The sequence below is a fragment of the Cydia fagiglandana genome, chromosome 20, assembly GCF_963556715.1.
Source record: "Cydia fagiglandana chromosome 20, ilCydFagi1.1, whole genome shotgun sequence".
NCBI lineage: Eukaryota > Metazoa > Arthropoda > Insecta > Lepidoptera > Tortricidae > Cydia > Cydia fagiglandana.
The window spans coordinates 6,727,857-6,746,798 of record NC_085951.1 but is presented as its reverse complement, the minus strand read 5'-3'; the positions used below and the strand labels follow the sequence as shown (position 1 = coordinate 6,746,798).

General features: G+C 40.1%; 1 protein-coding gene and 1 long non-coding RNA gene across 2 annotated transcripts; both read left to right on the top strand.

Annotated features, from left to right (window-relative positions):
* The first annotated feature begins 2,316 nt into the window (after positions 1 to 2,316).
* LOC134674540 (septin-1) lies at positions 2,317 to 14,414 on the top strand. Its single transcript, XM_063532647.1, has 11 exons — positions 2,317 to 2,506; positions 3,837 to 4,029; positions 5,511 to 5,641; positions 8,180 to 8,307; positions 9,037 to 9,154; positions 9,687 to 9,773; positions 10,470 to 10,630; positions 11,231 to 11,332; positions 12,191 to 12,287; positions 12,733 to 12,837; positions 14,278 to 14,414. The coding sequence occupies exons 1-10, from the start codon at positions 2,483 to 2,485 to the stop codon at positions 12,817 to 12,819; spliced, it is 1,128 nt and encodes a 375-aa protein (XP_063388717.1). The 5' UTR covers positions 2,317 to 2,482; the 3' UTR covers positions 12,820 to 12,837; positions 14,278 to 14,414.
* A 603-nt stretch (positions 14,415 to 15,017) lies between these two features.
* Positions 15,018 to 17,576, top strand: LOC134674923 (uncharacterized). Its single transcript, XR_010099663.1, has 2 exons — positions 15,018 to 15,959; positions 16,116 to 17,576. It is a non-coding gene; the product is annotated as an uncharacterized LOC134674923 (long non-coding RNA).
* The last annotated feature ends 1,366 nt before the right edge of the window (positions 17,577 to 18,942 follow it).

Here is an 18,942-nt window from a genome sequence, read left to right as displayed (position 1 = left end):
CAGGCGGGTTGGCGATCGCAGTCGAGTACACCGAATTTGAGGGACGCTGCTGCCTGTCCACCGGTGGTCTTGGACGTGGTTTAAGGACATACCCGTTTATTCAATTAAGAGGGCTCTAATATCACCATAAATCTAAAATTGGAGATTGACGCCAATTTCATTACTGATCAAATCGACCGATTCGATCAGTCCCGAAGGAATAAGGAAGTCTTCGTTAAATAATACAAAAAGAGAGTGTGTAACTCAGAAACTTAGGTCAGATCCAACGGTCTACTTCTGTTAAAAACTATTAATAAGAATTCTCTGTAAAGGCTTCGTCACACAGGCGCGTTTTCCGGGCGGCGCGTGAGCGGGGCGCGCCGCGTAACTAAAGCCCCTCATTCACACTCCTACCTTGTCGTCCGCCTCGCAGGACTACGGTGTAAGATATAGCTCACACACCATCCTACTTTGTAGTCCGCCTCACAGGACTACGGAGCAAGAAATAGCTTACACACGGTACTAAGGGCCTACCGCGAACCACGTTGGACGTGCTAGGCAGCACCCCTGCCCTGTCACACTTACGTACGAATTTACACGCGCGACGGAGGGGCAACACGTCGAACGTGGTTCGCGGTAGGCCCTCTGTTTTGCCGTCCATCACCAGTACTATGGCATCCTACTTGAGTTTGTAGGACGGCTCGTAGTCCGCAACCCCCATACACGATCCTACCCAACGAGGCGGATTACGAGGCGAACTACAAGGTAGAGTGTGAATGGGGGGCTTAACAGACTATCGCACCGCACCGTGACCTTGGAGTGTCGCACCCATAAGTGAGAGCGAGAAACGTATATCTCTTTTCTTTGTTAGTAGAAAAAGGCGGCAAATTGGAAAAATGTAGGCGCGAAGGGATATCGTCCCATAGAAAATTTTAATTTCACGCCTTTTTTTACTGACAAGATTTGCTTGACCACCTATAGCTACTTTACATATAAAACGCTCACGCCCCGCTCGCGCGCCACCCGTAAAACGCGCCTGTGTGACGAAGACTTAATTATAGTTCGTCAAACATATGTATCTCTGGTCAAACCAATTTGACAGTCAGTAAGCCCCCATTAGCACGACAGCTTTTTCAACGCGCGTTAAAAAAGCGCTTGAATCTGGTCGCACTCTAAATTCGACTTAACGACCAAAGCTTAAAGTCTAAAATCCAACAACACTGAATAAAAGCGTCACCGTTGTCGTGTGAATACATAAATGGTTATCCATTTGTGTCATTCAAACGCTTTTTTTAACGCGCGTTGAAAAAGCTGTCGTGCGAACGGGGCCTAAGAACCAGGAAAACTATACTCATTTAAAGTAGCTAACACACTATCGCACCGCACCGCGACCCTGGTGCGTCGCACTCATGAATGAGAGCGAGAAACAGATATCTTTTTCTCGCCCTCACTTACCGGTGCGAAGGGTCGCGGTGCGTGCAAATTGCATTCTCTGTCATTCTATTCTAATTATAGCTGGTTTTGCAAATCTTATCAATAAAAAAAGGCGCGAAATTCAAATTTTCTATGGGAAGAGATCCCTACGCGCCTAAATTTTTCAAATTTGCCGCCTTTTTCTACTGACCAGATCTGCTTGACCAAGTATACATTTCATGGATCGAACAATTGTTTCCGTCTGGAAAGCCCCCTCCACACTCGTGCGCGAATTGCGGCGCGAAGCCGCGAACGCAAGTGTGGCGTCGATGTTCGCAGACAGCGAAATCGACTCCACACTCGCGTTCGCGGCTTCGCCCGCGATTCACGCGCATAGTCTGGAGCGGGCTGAAGAAAAATATATCTCTTTCTCGCTCTTACTTATGGGCGCGACGCACCAAGATCGCGGTGCGGTGCGATAATATGTTAGCTACTTAACCTTACCATTATCTGCTTATTTTTTGCGCATGGCAACATTACTGAATCGTAAACTTAAAAATCGTCGCCCCATCCCTAGAATATCACTCTATGTGTCAAATATTTATAGTCTGTGGTGTGGAGCGAAAAGTGGACGCCAATTATTGGGCTGTACATTCTTGGGTTGAGCAATCCCGGGTCGAACATTATCGGTACGGGCCAATAATATGCGACCAATATTCGGCGTCCACTAAATGGATTCGTATTATTGGGTCGTGTATTATTGGGTTGAGCGTTATCAGGGTGTACAAGCTCGGTCCGTGCCAATAATACGAAGCCACTCTTTGAACAGGGCAGTAGTGTACAACCCAATAATACGCATCCAAAAAAGTGGACGCCTATTATTGGGCTGTACATTATTTGGTCGTGTATTAACCGGACTCTTATGTTGTGTCGGGCCTTTTCATTATAGAATCGACATTGGTTGCATTTAAGTTTATATACCTTTGTTTCGGCACTTAAATTCAATCCGGTGCAGTATACTATTATTAGTGTAAATCTACTACAGGTAGATTCATTGGTGGTATATTTGTGAGGTATTCATAAATCTACAATGTCGAGCGACACCGCAAAGAACGTAAGTTTTATTCTTCATTTTCCTTTAATTACCACTCCGTTAGTTATAGTTTTGTAGACTCAGAGATAGGAAAAAAGTCCTTAAAACTGGCTATTAAAAGAATTCTTGGAACATGAGTCATCGGGGTAAAAGTAAACCAATGTTACTTACCGTATATACATACCGCAGCGAAATTAGTTTCGTTACAGTTATGTGCGGATGTGTGTCAGTGTTTATGTGTGTGGACTGTTTGGAATATTTATCGCAGGAATGTACTTTCCTTTCATCGATAATGTTGACTTTTAGATTCTGATTCTGCGTGTAATTAGGCTGAATGAATGTACTCATTATTTGCTGATGGATACAAAGTTCAATGCTCTCAATGAAGTAAGGCATAATATTGTATTATGGTTTTTAAAAATCTCTTAATTCTTCATGACCACAGATTAACAAGCATTTCATGTTGTGTTTTCTACCTCATTATAAATTCCATTTCCCATTCATCATCATTAGAGTATAATGACTAGAACTACTAAGTAGAAAAAAACTTATCATTTTAGATTTTTTGTAAGAGAAATTAACACATGCGGCACACACATCTGTGGCTTTATTAGGGCAATGAATGTAAGTTATAAGTTCAGTAGTACGCACTTCACTCTTGTCTGAATAACAATACCTAAATTACTTATACTTGGCTAAAAGTTACTTGTAATAGGTGATTTATCTGAAATGATTGACATTTAACTCATAAGTAGGGATGTACCGACTAGTCGCCGACTAGTCGGGAAAGCCGACTATCCGGCCACATTTGTAGTCGGCGATTAGTCGGCGACTAGTCGGCAAAAATGGCCGATTAGTCGGCACTTTATTAGTGAAAGAAAAACAGAAAAAAAGAAACCAACAGTTAATATTTACCATATGTTTTTTGTTTATTTTACCAAATTCAGGGTGTGAAAACTTTTTCTGCTCATCAGGATCGCAAAATAAAAGAAAGATAGAAATTGAACGAGGATTCTTGTGACAGGTCTTTGAACCAATAGAAAACACCTTTTAGCCAAGCTAATATATGAATAGCGCAACCAAAAGAGCAAATCTATTGTTTTTCAACTGAACTTATACGAAACTAATGATCTGGCCGACTAGCCGACTAGTCGGCCGACTAATCGGCCATTCGAGCGCCGATTAGTCGGCTAGTCGGCCAAATCAATAGTCGGTACATCACTACTCATAAGTCTTCTGTGAACAAAGTTTTGTAAGGAGCACTAAAAACTGTTTAATAGTCTCATCTTCTTGTGATTTTTACCCGTGAACCTTAACCTTTTTTAATTAAACTTTTTTTTTTAATTCACAGTTTTCCAATCTGGAAACCCCAGGCTATGTTGGCTTCGCAAACCTGCCTAACCAGGTGCACCGCAAGTCCGTGAAGAAGGGCTTTGAGTTCACTCTCATGGTGGTTGGAGAGAGTGGACTGGGCAAGTCTACGCTGGTCAACTCCTTGTTTCTGACTGACTTGTATCCGGAACGAGTTATTCCCGATGCCATAGGTAACATTTTGTAATTAATTTCAATTTCTTTTAAGACGGGCTCATATTTGAGCTTTATCCGTTCATACAAAATTGGGGTCAAGCACTACACCATCCATATATAACAAAGTCCCCCGCCAGGTCTGTCTGTTTGTGTGTATGTATGTTATGGTTTCGTGTAACATGTGCGTGTGCTTTTTGGCATCTGTTTTACTATAGTTCGTTTTTTAGCATTAGAAAGAACTTGAAAGAAGGTAAGCGATCTTGACATGTCTTTTAATTAAAAACGCTTTTTGTAAATCAGTAACTATTACTTATAAAAGCAGAAAAATATAAATGATCGTATTAGATTCATAATTGTTACATATTTGCAGTAACTTATTTTTAAAATGTGTTTTTAAATTAAAAGACACATCAAGATTGTTTACCTTATTTCTAATGCTAAAAAAACGAGCTATAGAGGGCATTGTATTTTCCTGATAAGATGTCTAATATTACCTACTTCCTCTAATGACGTTATTCATAGGTTGTTTGTGTAGTGGTCAATGTAGAAACAGTTGCCTAGCCCTTCAAGTGGCAATGTCACTTTTCAGTAGTTGGAAATTAAACTTTATATTAATTTGTCAAATTTTAAATTTAATTACATTAATTGACCACGAGCCGGCGGCCTGCCACTTTATCCTATTATCCAATACCACAATATAAAATAAAACTATGTAGTTTGGATAAGGGTAGTATACCTGTCCAATTTTTGATCAAATGTGCATTGCGTCTCACTCTCATTATTCGAAGCAAAGTGTGAGACGGCTTAAGGAGCCATTGGAGGGCAGATATTGTTTACTTTTATTTAAAAACCTAAAGTCTGTATCTACTTTATAGACACACATTAAAGTATGAATGATGATAGTATCACCAGTAGTCATAAGTATACATTGTGAATCAGAGAGATAAATGAAGCAGCATGCAACAATAGGTGACTCAGACTTCAAGAGTGACATAAATTTGGCATTTTTAATACATAAAAATAACTTAAATGGGTGAATCAACTTTTTCTTGTCACTAGTTGCCATGGTTACGGTCTCTTGGGTCACTGCTAAAATACTAGTTTTTTCGTATTTAAATGAACCAAACTTGAATTTGTTGGTAGTTATAAGGCCATTATGGGACACCTACTAAGCACGTTTGTACAACATGGTACAGCAGTTCTTCTAAAAAACTATGCTACTATTGTCTCCTGGCTGATGGGACAGAATAACAACAAGAAATAGTTGACTGACCCAAATAACTTATCTCTTTTTATTTAAGGCATTCATATACTGATACTGTAATCTGTCCCAAGAAGCACCATGCTCAAGCATTTATACATATTAACAACTTGTTGTGCCCTTAATTTCAGGGATTATTTAATTTTTCGTTCTGTAGATTTCGGTGACAGTGCGTGAAATCGCCTGACAATTCTTGTTGACTAAAACTAAAGTTTATCATAAGCAATGTTATTTCAGAGAAAACCAATCAAACGGTGAAGCTAGATGCCTCAACGGTGGAGATTGAGGAGCGAGGAGTGAAGCTGCGACTGACTGTGGTGGACACTCCTGGATATGGAGATGCTATTGACAATACTGACTGCTTTAGGGTTTGTATATTTTACTACTAAACTTGGTAATAGTAATAGTAATTTTCCGCACACGCGGCATGCAAATGAATAAAATAAATTGAAAAACAATAAAAGTTAAAAAAATAATTTAATAAATAAGTGTAAAAACAATGAAAGTGTAAAAAGAACAACAAAAACGCATGAAATAAAGGCTATTACTAAACTTGGTACAACAATATTACCTCCGCACCGCAGGGACAGCGCGGAGGTTATGTCGGGCTTTCACCGACTCTCCCAGTTGTCCTCCTCGGCGCAATTCGGACGGCTCTGGGATCTCCAATGAACGCACCAGTTCCGTCCTAGTGTTATGCCCCTTTGTGTGTCCCCTAATTTGTCAGTCGCAGTAGGGACTGCGCAGCTAGGGAGCTGCGACCGTCTCCGACCCCGAGAACCCCTTTTAGTCGCCTTTTACGACAGACAGGGGATACCGTAGCCGTATTCTTACGCCCGCGAAATTATTTTTTTAAATACACCTCATTATTTTTGACTGTACTTAACGGCCCCAAAGAAAAGGACTCGTCAAAATCACTTGAGTTAGTGTCGTGGGGTCTACTAATGGTCAAATGTCAGATCTGCCGGCCTAGCCAAGGTTACAATCGCTATCGCTTCGACAACGAAAAGCTTTATGTCTCTCTATCACTCTTCCATATTAGTGCGACAGTGACAGTTGCGTTTCGATCGCTACGGAGCGTAAGCGATTGACATCTTGGCTACGCGGCCAGGTTGATGATATCAAATTATTGTATTCTCACCTTTGCAGTTTCAGATCGGTACGGCTATTAGAAGTAGCTTTAAATTCAATTGCAAGATTTTAGTTACAAGTGAAGTTAATATAACTTTGTTAACAAAGCCAACGAAAGCACAAAAATAAATAATAGTACTAGGTACGGAAGACTCACTCTCTAACAAAACGCGTCTGTTACGATCAGGACAGATATGGCCGCTAGGTGGCGACAGCGCCACGCGCGGCTTATGGCTAGCCACCAAAATTGGTGTGGAACGGATTTACTTTTAGCTACCTGTAGCAAAGCGACGAAATCACGGAGTGAGCCACGCCTGATGAAAGGTCATTCATCAAGGAGCTATTACTCCTAAAGAGACCGTGACATTGCTAGTTTTAATTAATTAATTGACCTTACGAATGTAAAGTGCATTACGGCTGCATACATTACGTTAAAGTGTTTCGCGTGATACATTCCCGTTCACGAAATATGTTTACTTATTGAATGAAAGAACGTTACATATGTGTAATTTGTTGCCTCTTTTCACATAATTTTCCATGGATTTATGTAGATGTTTTCATTTTAAAGTGAGGAATAAATAAAACATTCCAAAAGTAAACTAATGCACTTGCAATCGTTATTTAAATATTTACATTGGTCACCTCTAGGGGCCTATTTCACTCATTAGAGATAGACCGTGACATTTCCACCATATTGCTATTCTACTTACGGGTGGTATTCCACCTGTCCAGTGTCACCCACTCTCTCATTAAAGCAGAATGTGCGACACAATACACATTGGACAAATGGAATACCACTCTACTCTAGTGTATAGTCACATATGTCATTTGGACAAGTCGAATCAGCCCCCAGAGACAGATGATTGTTACATTATGCAAGAGTATTGCACTGGAAACCATCTGCACATAGTTAGCGGTTATATTTACAAACAAACAGCACACACAATCAAATTTGTTTGTAAACTTCACTTGCAGACCTACGTAATTGTATGATTTGATGCACATTATATATTTCTAAATCAGATTTCCATAAAGAAAAGTACCTACTGTATGTAACTGAATGAATTCAATGGTAATTTAAATTTTATTTATAATGCACGTTAACTATAAGATGTAATGTTTTGGAAACATGTGTCCTGCTGTCCTGCCCAGTTTCTTGCCAGTCCCATATTGGGATACCTTCCTCCAGTTGAGGGGGGATTTAAATCTTCTCGAGGCATAGGTGTAGGGTTGGAGCCGGTGTAGCTTTATTTGACGTTCATAAGCGCATTGTAATATGCCTACTTGAATAATAAACTATCTTTACATTACATATGGGGCTACTTTACCGCACTAGTGCGATAATTAGCACATTACGCAACTATGTTTAAAAGGCCATATGTTCTGTAAAACGTTGTACGATACATGTGCGAATAGGCAATTCGGAACTCGTGTCAATTTAAAACACTCCCCTCGGTCGTATTTTAATTTATCGCCACTCGTTTCAAATTTGCTATTTTACGCTCTTGTATCGTAATGTGTGGCCGAGGGATCCTCTCTCGCATAGGGCTTTACAGTCAGGAACGCAGGTGTCGTAACCGGGATGCTGCTTAAAACATCTGACAATAATGGATGCTGATAAGCAATAATGTGTCATACCACATCTATTTTTCAATAAAATGTCAACTTTAAGGGTAAATTTTTTGAAAAATTAATGTTGGATGACACATTATTGCTTATCAGCATCCTGATAAAGGCCTATTATTATTATCGTAATGAATTATCTTTGTCCACAGTCGATCATCCAATACATCGACGAGCAATTCGAGCGTTTCCTGCGCGACGAGAGCGGGCTCAACCGACGCAATATCGTCGATAATCGCATACACTGCTGCTTCTATTTCATCTCGCCGTTTGGACACGGGTTTGTATTCACTTTTAGGCCCCCCCCACATCTGGCGTCTTTCGAGCGTCGGCGTCTACAATTCTATGGCCGACGTCGACGCAACGTCGACGCAGCTTCGACGCAACTGCGCAGCGACGTCATTTTCCATAGCGCTGGACAGATGCCGACGCTCGAAAGACGCCAGATGTGGGGGGGCCCTTTGACATTCGTAAGTATATACAGGGTGGCTAAAAAATAACTGCATTCCCGTTGCCAGGGAGGCTTTGGGATTATTCTGAGCAACTTTTACTATGGGACCAATCCCGAAATCGGTATCGTCTGGGGTCGTCCCATTCGTTTTTCGTCAAGTTCTTAAATTAGTCCTATTCTGCTTTCGTCACTCATTCTACATTCGTCACAATCGTCGGTGGCTTTCAATGTAGAATGAGTGACGAAAGCAGAATAGGACTAATTTAAGAACTTGACGAAAAACGAATGGGACGACCCAAGACGATACCGATTTCGGGATTGGTCCCATAGTAAAAGTTGCTCAGTATAATCCCAAAACCTCCCTGGCAACGAGAATGTAGTTATTTTTTAGCCACCGTGTATATTTCGGAAATCTCTGAAACATCTTTAAAGATTTCAATTTAATTTGCTATATCGGGCGATCTACCTAGGTCTTATCACTAGGAAAACGCGCATTTTCGATTATTTTCGAGTATTATTCCTAGATATTAATGTATATTGTATATATTCTGTGTCCAGGTTGAAGCCCCTGGACATCGAGTTCATGAAGCAACTGCACAACAAAGTGAACATCGTGCCCGTGATCGCGAAGGCCGACTGCCTCACCAAGAAGGAAGTGCAGCGGCTCAAGTCTAGGGTACAATGTCAAACAAACTTTTACTTTACTTTACCTATACAGGGTAGATAAAAAATAACTGCATTCCCGTTGTCAGGGAGGTTTTTAGCCACCGTGTATAGCCATTGTCCATTTCGAGGCATCTTGCCCCTCGTGCGGCAAGATTCGTCGAAATGGACGCTCTCCGACAACATTTTAAATATTGAAAACTTGCCGCGTCCATAGCTTTCTATAGAAGTCTCGTACCTTAGTGTCGTCAAAAAGTAAAATTTGGCCTACTTTAGATATCAGAATTTAATGATAAAAGCTTTAGTTGCTCTCTGGCTCATCATCATTCACCCACTGCCCACATTACAAAAAATATATTCAATTAGTTAATTAATAAAAGTAATTATTAAATACTCTGTCTTTATCAAATGTGATCATTAAACCTTTTGACCGCACAAAATTTTATTTCAAAAGGGCATTATAAATATATAACCATTGTCGGATATTGCAGACTGTGGCGTCTAAAACATGAATCAATAGTAATAGGTTTGTTAACTTTCGTCAGGTAATGGAAGAGATCGAGCGTGAAGGCATCAAGATATACCCGCTCCCGGACTGCGACAGCGATGAAGATGAGGATTACAAGGAACAGGTAAGGCCCCCCCCACATCTGGCGTCTTTCGAGCGTCGGCGTCTACAATTCTATGGCCGCTGCTCGACGCAACGTCGACGCAACTGCGCAGCGACGATTTTCCATAGCGCTGACCAGACGCCGACAGACGCCGACGGTCGAAAGACGCTAGATGTGGGGGGGCCCTAAGAATACTGTATATTATATTGGCAATGGCAGATATATTATTTTTAACTAGGACAACTTTGATATGTAACCTTTTGAACGCAAGACGGCGAAGGAATATGCCGTGCCCCGGACGCCAGGCGATCGCCATTATTTAAGCGAAATTGAACTTTTCGGAGTGCTGCGTAAGTCCCTATTGCATTGGCGAAGCTGACGTCTGTAGCCGTCGTTGGCGTCCGTGGCAAGAGTTTCAAAAGGTTAAATACCAATAAACAAGAATGAATGTCCTGCTTGCATATTGTAATTAATTAATAATTACTTTAAAATATGCAGGCAGTTAATATTGATGTCTTTAAAATTTGATCTTTTTTTGATCTCTCCATCCTGGCCGATTCATTGGCTTCCTTAAGGAACCCTGGAACCCCTCGCGTGTTACCTCTTGAATGGCTACAAATACTAAAAAGTACGGAGCCCTCGGTGGGCGATTCCGACTCGCACTTGTCCGGTTTTTCAATTTATTACACAAGTGTTCAAACCCAACTGTAAACCCAGGTCCGACAACTGAAGGAGGCGGTGCCGTTCGCGGTGTGCGGCGCGGGGCAGCAGCTGGAGGTGCGCGGGCGGCGCGTGCGCGGCCGCCTGTACCCGTGGGGCGTCGTCGAGGTCGAGAACCCCGACCACTGCGACTTCATCAAGCTCAGGACCATGCTCATGTGAGTGACCAACAACAAATCAAAGATTGATCAACGTCACGCAGCAGACATCTATGATTCCCATACAATAAGATTTTGCGAAGTTTTAACAGTGAAAGAAGGTTTGGTGCAATCGACCGTTATGTCATAAAATGAACCTTATCCGTAGGCTTACCACATAAGCGCTGCGACAGTATCTCGCCCGCGAGATAATATCCGTCCCACAATTACAATTAGAAAAGGACGCGTAGTCTATCTCGCACGCGAGGTACTGTCGCGCCGCTCCTGTGCTAAGCCGGCTGTGACTTTAACAACATTTTTCTCATTTGGAAAACTTCAATTCAATCGTTTGGCAAAGACATTTAAGAATAGACCGTTGTGAATTAGATGCTATTTATTGTGCTATCACGCGTATTATAGTACTTATTAAAGTTTATTAAGATCATAAATGTTGAGAGAAAAAAATATATTCAATGAAGACGTTACTATTAACCGCCACGTAGCCTAGTCGGTGGTGGCCCTGTTCGAAACCCACGTTTATATTGAGTCGCGACAATCAGTCTACAGGCATATTTTTGTTTAAATTTAAATAGCTATTTAGTATATATGTTATGATTGCAGCACGCACATGCAGGACCTGCAGGAGGTGACCCAGGAGGTGCATTACGAGAACTACCGCTCGGAGCGACTCGCGCGCAACGGACAAGTGCCTAAGCGACACACGTATGTTATATGTACTCGTATATAATAGATTGCGTAATATATTAATTACAATACATAAAGGTTAATTTTGCCATTGTCCGCTGACTGGCGGTCAAGTTTAGTCATGAAAGAGTTTTGTAAAAAAATAAAGTGAAATGTTTTCGAAGGCGGATGGAGTCTGTACAGGCCCCCTAGCCAAGGTTACAATCGCTATCGCTTCGACAACGAAAAGCATTATGTATCTCTATCACTCTTCCCCATTAGTGTGACAGTGACAGTTGCGTTTCGATCGCTACGGAGCGTTAGCGATTGGCATCTTGGCTACGCGGCCAGCTCTGTACAGTCTGTCGTTACCTATGCCATTTTATAATCCTGTGATTTAGTTCGTTTTTTAGCATAAGAAAAAGACTACGCGATCTTGACGTGTCTTTTAATTGAAAAACGCTTTAAAAACTATTACTTATGAAAGCAAAAGAATGTCAATAATCGTATATGATTCATGATTGTTACATATTTGCCGTGACTTATTTTTTCAATAGTGTTTTTCAATAAAAAGACACGTCAAGATTGTTTACCTTTTTTCTAATGCTAATGAATACGAACTATAGTTCTTTGATAAATCATAGATATGATTAACTTAATTTTTTAGTCGGTTCCAAATTTTTTTTTTCCTTTGAAGTCACTTCAAAGACTACACTAAATACACATTGGGGCATTATCTATGAAAAGGGACCTTATTGTCGATGGCGCTTACGCCGCACAGCGTCGCGCGGCAATGTATTTATATCGAAGCATCGTTAATAATGGCGTAAGCGCCATCGACAGTTAAGGTCCCTTTTCATAGATAACGTCAAATATAATCATTATAATGACATGCAGGTCAACAGAGAGTGGGTTGAGCGAGTCGGACTCCAACGGAATGAGCAACGGTTCCTCTGAGGACCCCGCCGAGCGAGAGCGCGCGCTTCGTGAAAAGGTACGTTGGCGAATAAGTATCAGCCCAGCAAGTGTCGCAAAAATGTATGTATATAAAAATAAAAATTGTTAAATATCATTCTAGTGCCTTGTCTGTCTCATTATAGAGCAAATTTTAATCTTTAACAAGCAGAAACGTTTATGAACGATGCTATTAAGCTTAGAATAAATTTAAAAGTGGAAAAATTTCTGTCTTGGATGAGACATGAACCAGACTTGATATATCCAGAGGCCGTGAGCTCAAGTCTCACCCGCCCTAGGCCCCAGGCCCTGTAGCCGCCTCTTTCTCAGCACCCATAATATTGACTACATTTTGAGTTATTTCTCGTTATTATCAGCAAATTTGTACTTGTAGCCTAGCCCGATTTAATTATTTTTATTAAATAACGAAGCTATTTATCCCGAATGGTATCCGTCAATAACAAGAGAAACCTGTGTTTGTGCAGGAGGCAGAGCTGCGGCGCATGCAGGAGATGCTTGAACAGATGCAGCGTCAAATGCAGCTGCAGGCTGGCAGCACCACCACCGCATAGTGCCAGACTCCCGCCCTGGTAGGATACCACCTTATAATATATTTATTTATTCTTGATTTATTCTTAGTATTTCATTTTTGCAAGTTCATTTGGTGCATCAAACACAATCTACTTGTATTTTTTTATTATTTTAGATAGTTTCCAATTATTCGAAAATAATTTTGTGAAACGTGTTATGAAACTAAAACCTTTTTATCAGTCAAGTAACACAGCATTACAGTATAAAACCAAGGCACTGTGAAAGTACAAAATAAAAGAAAAGGCAAAGAAAAACAATACACATAAAAATGAAATTAACTAAACATTAAGCCTCCTCCACACTCGTGCGCGAATCGCGGCGCGAAGCCGCGAACGCGAGTGTGGCGTCGATTTTCGCAGACAGCGAAATCGACTCCACACTCGCGTTCGCGGCTTCGCCCGCGATTCACGCGCATAGTCTGGAGGGGGCTTTAGATTTGGGCGACGACGACGTAACAGCGTGGCTCCGTAGACTCGGCGTAGGGTTCGGCAGGTTGCCCCGGAACCGCCGAAACACCACACACTTCGGCCAGAAGTCCGAGTATAAGTGCAAGTGGAAGTATAGTCTTTTAAGGCCCATTATGCATTACAATGTACACTTTGTTTGAATCTAATTGGATTTGTTTGTTTTGGGTTTTCAACATTGAGGGCATGATGGAATTTACAAGCGCACCCACGAAAATAGCCGGGTCCATACAGCGAGCATACGCGCGAGGCAATTTCCTCGCGCACAGAACGGGTAGTGTAGACGTGCCGCGGTCGAGGCGGCGCGCGCGAAATAGCCTCGCGCGTATGCTCGCCCTGTGTGGACCCGGCTAATAACAACAAAAAGCGGCCAAGTGCGAGTCGGACTCGCCCATGAAGGGTTCCGTAGCAGCAAGTAAAAAAAAAATGCGGTTTACGATTTATGGCGATTAAAAAAAAACTACTTACTAGATCTCGTTCAAACCAATTTTCGGTGGAAGTTTGCATAGTAATGTATATCATATATTTTTTTTTGTTTTATCATTCTCTTATTTTAGAAGTTACAGGGGGAACTTCACTCCACTTTGGAAGTGTCTCCCGCGCAAACTATTAAGTTTAGAAAAAAATGATATTAGAAACCTCAATATAATTTTTGAAGACCTATCCATAGATACCCCACACGTATGGGATTGATGAAAATTTTTTTTTTATGTTTCAGTTCTAAGTATGGGTTAACCTCCAAAATTTATTGTTTTGTTTCTATTTTTGTGTGAAAATCTTAATGCGGTTCACAGAATACATCTACTTACCAAGTTTCAACAGTATAGTTCTTATAGTTTCGGAAAAAAGTGGCTGTGACATACGGACGGACAGACAGACATGACGAATCTAGAAGGGTTCCGTTTTTCGCCCTTTGGCTACGGAACCCTAAAAACGTACAAGAGTAGAAAAATAAATAAAATATTATTTTTTCAGTTGGTGGCAAAGTCCGCCGTTCGCCTGCCGGGCGCCTGCAACGTGGTGGACTCCATCTTACGCGCGATCCCGTATTGCGTCAGCTCCCTCTAATGCAATTTATCTAGTTCAGTCAAAAGGTACCGTCAATCTCATAGGCTTACGGCTCGGCCACGACATCGAGCGACTTGCGACGGCGGGAGCGATAACCATAGGTTGGAGCGAAAGGTACGATCGCTGTGTCACGCTCCAACCTATGGTTATCGCTCCCGCCGTCGCAGGTCGCTCGATGTCGTGGCCGAGCCGTTAGAACGCCAAGCCTACAGTGTGCGGCGCGTAATCGTAGGTAAACCTTGTGCGAATGCACTTTTGGGCTGTAACCGCGCCCGACAGTTGACATCAAAGGGTGTTGCCAGTGGGGAGACACTCCTGATTTCAGGCAAACTCGGCTCCGTTCGGCTCGGCGTATTAAGGCAGGGACACACTTATGCAACGTTATGCAATGCATTATGACATCTGAACCCTGAAAGTTGTATGCTTAGAAACATACTTGTCATGCGTTGCGCAAGGCCCCAACGTTTTCTGTTCACTTTGACGGCGCAGCAACTAGTATCACTTCTCTCTCCTCGCTCTTTTAAAAATGCCATTTGTCAAAAAAGGACAACCATACTGTTGACAAGATGAATTTCAAATCAAAGTGTTACCTTTTTTGGTGTGCGTGAAAACGTGTATGTGTGCTCTTTTAGGGATGTGAAAAGTCGATTTTAATCATGTTATATATCGATAAACGCTACACAGCGGAACGAAATAGCTATTAATTGAAGCTTCAATATCTTCGTTAAACATAAACATAATAGAAATGCTAATGAATAATAAATATATTGGAATATAATAAAATAATTCAATTATTGCGGAACACATGTTTTAGTAGGTATTTATGTATTTTAATTAAATATCTGAACTTTCCCTTGGTTCCCTGCTGGGGCGTGACGATAAAATTGTGATCTGATAACCACAATAAAGAATAAAAGCGTGTTCATTTTAGGTATCGTTAAACCTTTGAAGTAAAATTAAAATTGCAAGAAATATCGATAGTTTATCGATATGACTTTATCGACATGGCTACAGCAAGGTTGTGTTAAATTGTTAATCGTACACTAAACAAAAGTGGCAACAGTGACAGCTCGCTGAGATCTATGGCGTTGCGTTGCGTATGACAAGCGTGCACGACCACAGATAAGATAATGACTTGAATTTTGACAACCCTAAATAGTCGAAAGGGATAGCATCATTCGTCCCTGAACCGCTGTCAAACTTTCTGTACGTTAGTGCTATTATTTATTGTGTGGTGCTGCCATAAAATTGACATTAGGCCTGAGTTACACTTGTAAGTTTTACTTACGTAAGTAGGGACACGGCTATACTACAGAATGAGAGATGAATATCGTTATCTCATTCAAAAAAATAGCTTTGTCCCTACTTACGTAAGTAAAACTTACAAGTGTAACTGAGGCCTTAGGAATAGTTGTTGTGAACCGTCAGTACCTTTTGGCTCTCTAACCTCTACTCTTATTCATCTCGAAAATTCAATGTTGTTAATTGTGATGTTTCTGCAGAAATATATATCAAAATGTAATTGGGATTCATAGCTTGAACAAATCGAATAGACTGTATGAGGTATTATTACTGATCTGATTGTTACAGTGCGATATAAAACAATAGAAAATAAATGAGGGCGCCACTTTCTACGTAACTGTCACATTTTTGACGTAAAATGTTTCAACATGGCAACAATTTACTATGGTTTTTTTTTGTTTTAGTTTATTTAATTTCTACTATTTTATGTCGCACTATACAAGGCGTGCTCTAACGCATTGAAAACGACGAAGAATATCTATAGTTCGTAGATATTTGGCATTGTCGGGCAAAAGGTACCACTACGTCAAATAAAGTATTTTAATGTGCATAACTGTGGCGTTCACCTGATGGTTACGGAAGTTAAAAAGTGACAGTATGTATTTCCTTATTGACAATAACAACCGACAAAGCGGTACCTTTTTCCTGCAAACGACACATTTATATTTAACAATCTCTCTCGATTCCTAGTTTATAAGACGCAATATTCCTATTGTGATACAGGCTGTTCCAGATTACGTAGAATCTTCCGAATTTTTCTATTATTTTGAATAGTTTAAAATGGAATGATGCTGTATCTGTGCTGAGATCTAAATTTATCTGAAACTTTGTATTCATCTGTCATGTTAAGTTACCTAAGTGTAAAGATCGGTTTTCCAAGGATAGCGGTGCCGTCATATAGCGGCCGTCTCCATACTAAATAATACGGCTAAATAGTAAATATGGATGTCTCAGTATTTGTATGGAGACGGCCGCTATATGACGGCACCGGAATCCTAGGAATACGGTCATTATAAAGTCATATATGTGGGTCATCTTCTTTGCGTTACCCGGTTTTTTGCCACGGTTCATGAGAGCCTGGGGTCCGTGGGTACCATCGCCCTCACTGTTAACTGTCCATCTGTGGACCTTATTACACAAGCCATAAGGTCCACCGATGGACAGTTATGAGTGTAGCTGTTTGTACAAGTTTTTAAGTGACGTTAATATATAGGGTTACCCTGCATGTTTTTTTCTGCTGACTTTTTGGTATATTTAACATTACAGCTGAAAATATGAAATCGACTTTATTCCTAAAAACTAGACGTAGACCCGCCAATTAAATAGACGAATAGAGCTTTTTAAATTCAGTATTGTTTCTTGGGTTTAAAATGTTTCGAACATTGGATTCGTTTGGCTACATAGACTAGGAATCCTCTAGACGGAGTTTAGGACAATTATATCAAGAAACCGATGCTGCCAAAAATACTGGGGTGCGGGGGAAGAGGTGACCGAGTCCCGTGCCGTGATTGGCCCGTTCAAAGACACGGGCGTTACAAAAAGACACTGACTCGAAAATGGAGTAAAACTATCGTACATTTGTGGCAGAGGGGGTAGCGCTACTATGCTCAGTGTGGAGGATGTCTGGTCTGTGTTTGGCTAGCACATTATCATCCTGTGCCATATTATCTATACTATATTTTCAAGTATTTGATTGTATTACGATTCTCAAATTTTCTAGTATTATCTTTTTTTAATGACTGATTTTATGTATTCCATTTTACGTATACTCGAATGTAATCGATTTAGGTTAGCAATTATATTATTCTACTAACATTTTTATATATTTTTTTACTATTTAGCGGATGATTTTATAACAACTAGTGTCAAGTGTAAGGCTGAGAAAGCAAACGTGAAATGAATAATGCTAATATGACAATTTATATTAAAGTAATGTATAATTTTATAAATGAATATTAATATCAGTTAAAATTAAATATTAATTAATATCATAACTTCTCACAGGCCTAATAAACGAATACGAATATATTTTAGTAGAACATTATAGATCTATCTAGTACTTAAGATAAGTTCAAATGTATTGCATTTGAAATTTAATTCCATATTGGTGCATTTATTTTCTACTATTTTCAATTGCAACTTCATCCTTAGAGAAGTAAAAATTATAAATCGTCTAGATTTATCTCCTCTTAGCTAAGTTAGAAAATTAGAAATTGGCTAGATTTATCTGAATATTTCCTAATCGATTATCGGTGCCAAAGGTTAATTATGACGGCAAAAAAGTCATTATGTTTATATAATTAATGAACGAATAGCACAAAATTGAATGAGACAGGAAGCAACGCATAAAAAAAATATTCCAGGCTGCCCTGTCATTACTGAAATAATCATTTCATTTGTATGTAACCATTATATTTTTTCTAATAAAATATATGAAATATATGTACCTTTGTTTTCCTTTTTTTTTACCTTGCCCGCCATAGGATTTTGAGAGATACGAATTAAGAAGAATGTAATAGGTATTTATGAGATGGTGACCTAAACACATCCCACATACTTACATACATAAGTTAATTAGTTTAATTAAATCAGATGACTATGTGCACGACTTTAAACCCCAGTTGTATGTGATGAAAATTATGAAAGTTTAGGGTCCATAAGATTGCACACCTATTGTGTATTCTCTCATCGGTTAACTTCCATCACCACCACAAACTACTAAGAAGATACTACGTACTTTCAATTTTATACTTTAATTATTAAATAAATAAATAAAATAAAACCAACGCTGAGGTATTACAATATACTTACTGGGGCCTACCGAGTACCACTAAGTTCGTTCGTCTATGTGTCTCTGGCGCTCGAATTTGCAAGAGCGACAGAGAGGCAGGTAACGATATTTCGAATTTCGCAGGCTCGTAATGTATGGCCAGCTACGATGTACACATCTGTAGTAATAAATAAATCTAAAGAATCTTTAGCATGAAATAAAATGTGTAGGCTAGGCTGTAAAACGTGGAAAATATGACTACATACTTGCTACATACACTCAAAACGCATTATCATTCCTTAAATGCGTAATCGGCTAAAAAAACGTCCGTTCACTTTTTCAGATTGATCAAATTCTTTAATTTATTCACCTGGCAACATTTCCGTATTGTACTCAAATCATAGACATAATATATACATAGACGGTGTCTCAGCGAGCTGTCACTGTTGCCACTTTTGTTTAGTGTACGATTAACAAAGCGGCCCACGTTGCTGTAGCCA

Coding starts and splice junctions, on each gene's coding strand:
- LOC134674540 (XM_063532647.1), top strand. CDS start 2,483: ATGTCGAGCGACACCGCAAAGAAC. Junction 9,155..9,686: donor TGCAGCGGCTCAAGTCTAGG/GTACAATGTCAA, acceptor AACTTTCGTCAG/GTAATGGAAGAGATCGAGCG. Junction 12,288..12,732: donor AGCGCGCGCTTCGTGAAAAG/GTACGTTGGCGA, acceptor GTGTTTGTGCAG/GAGGCAGAGCTGCGGCGCAT.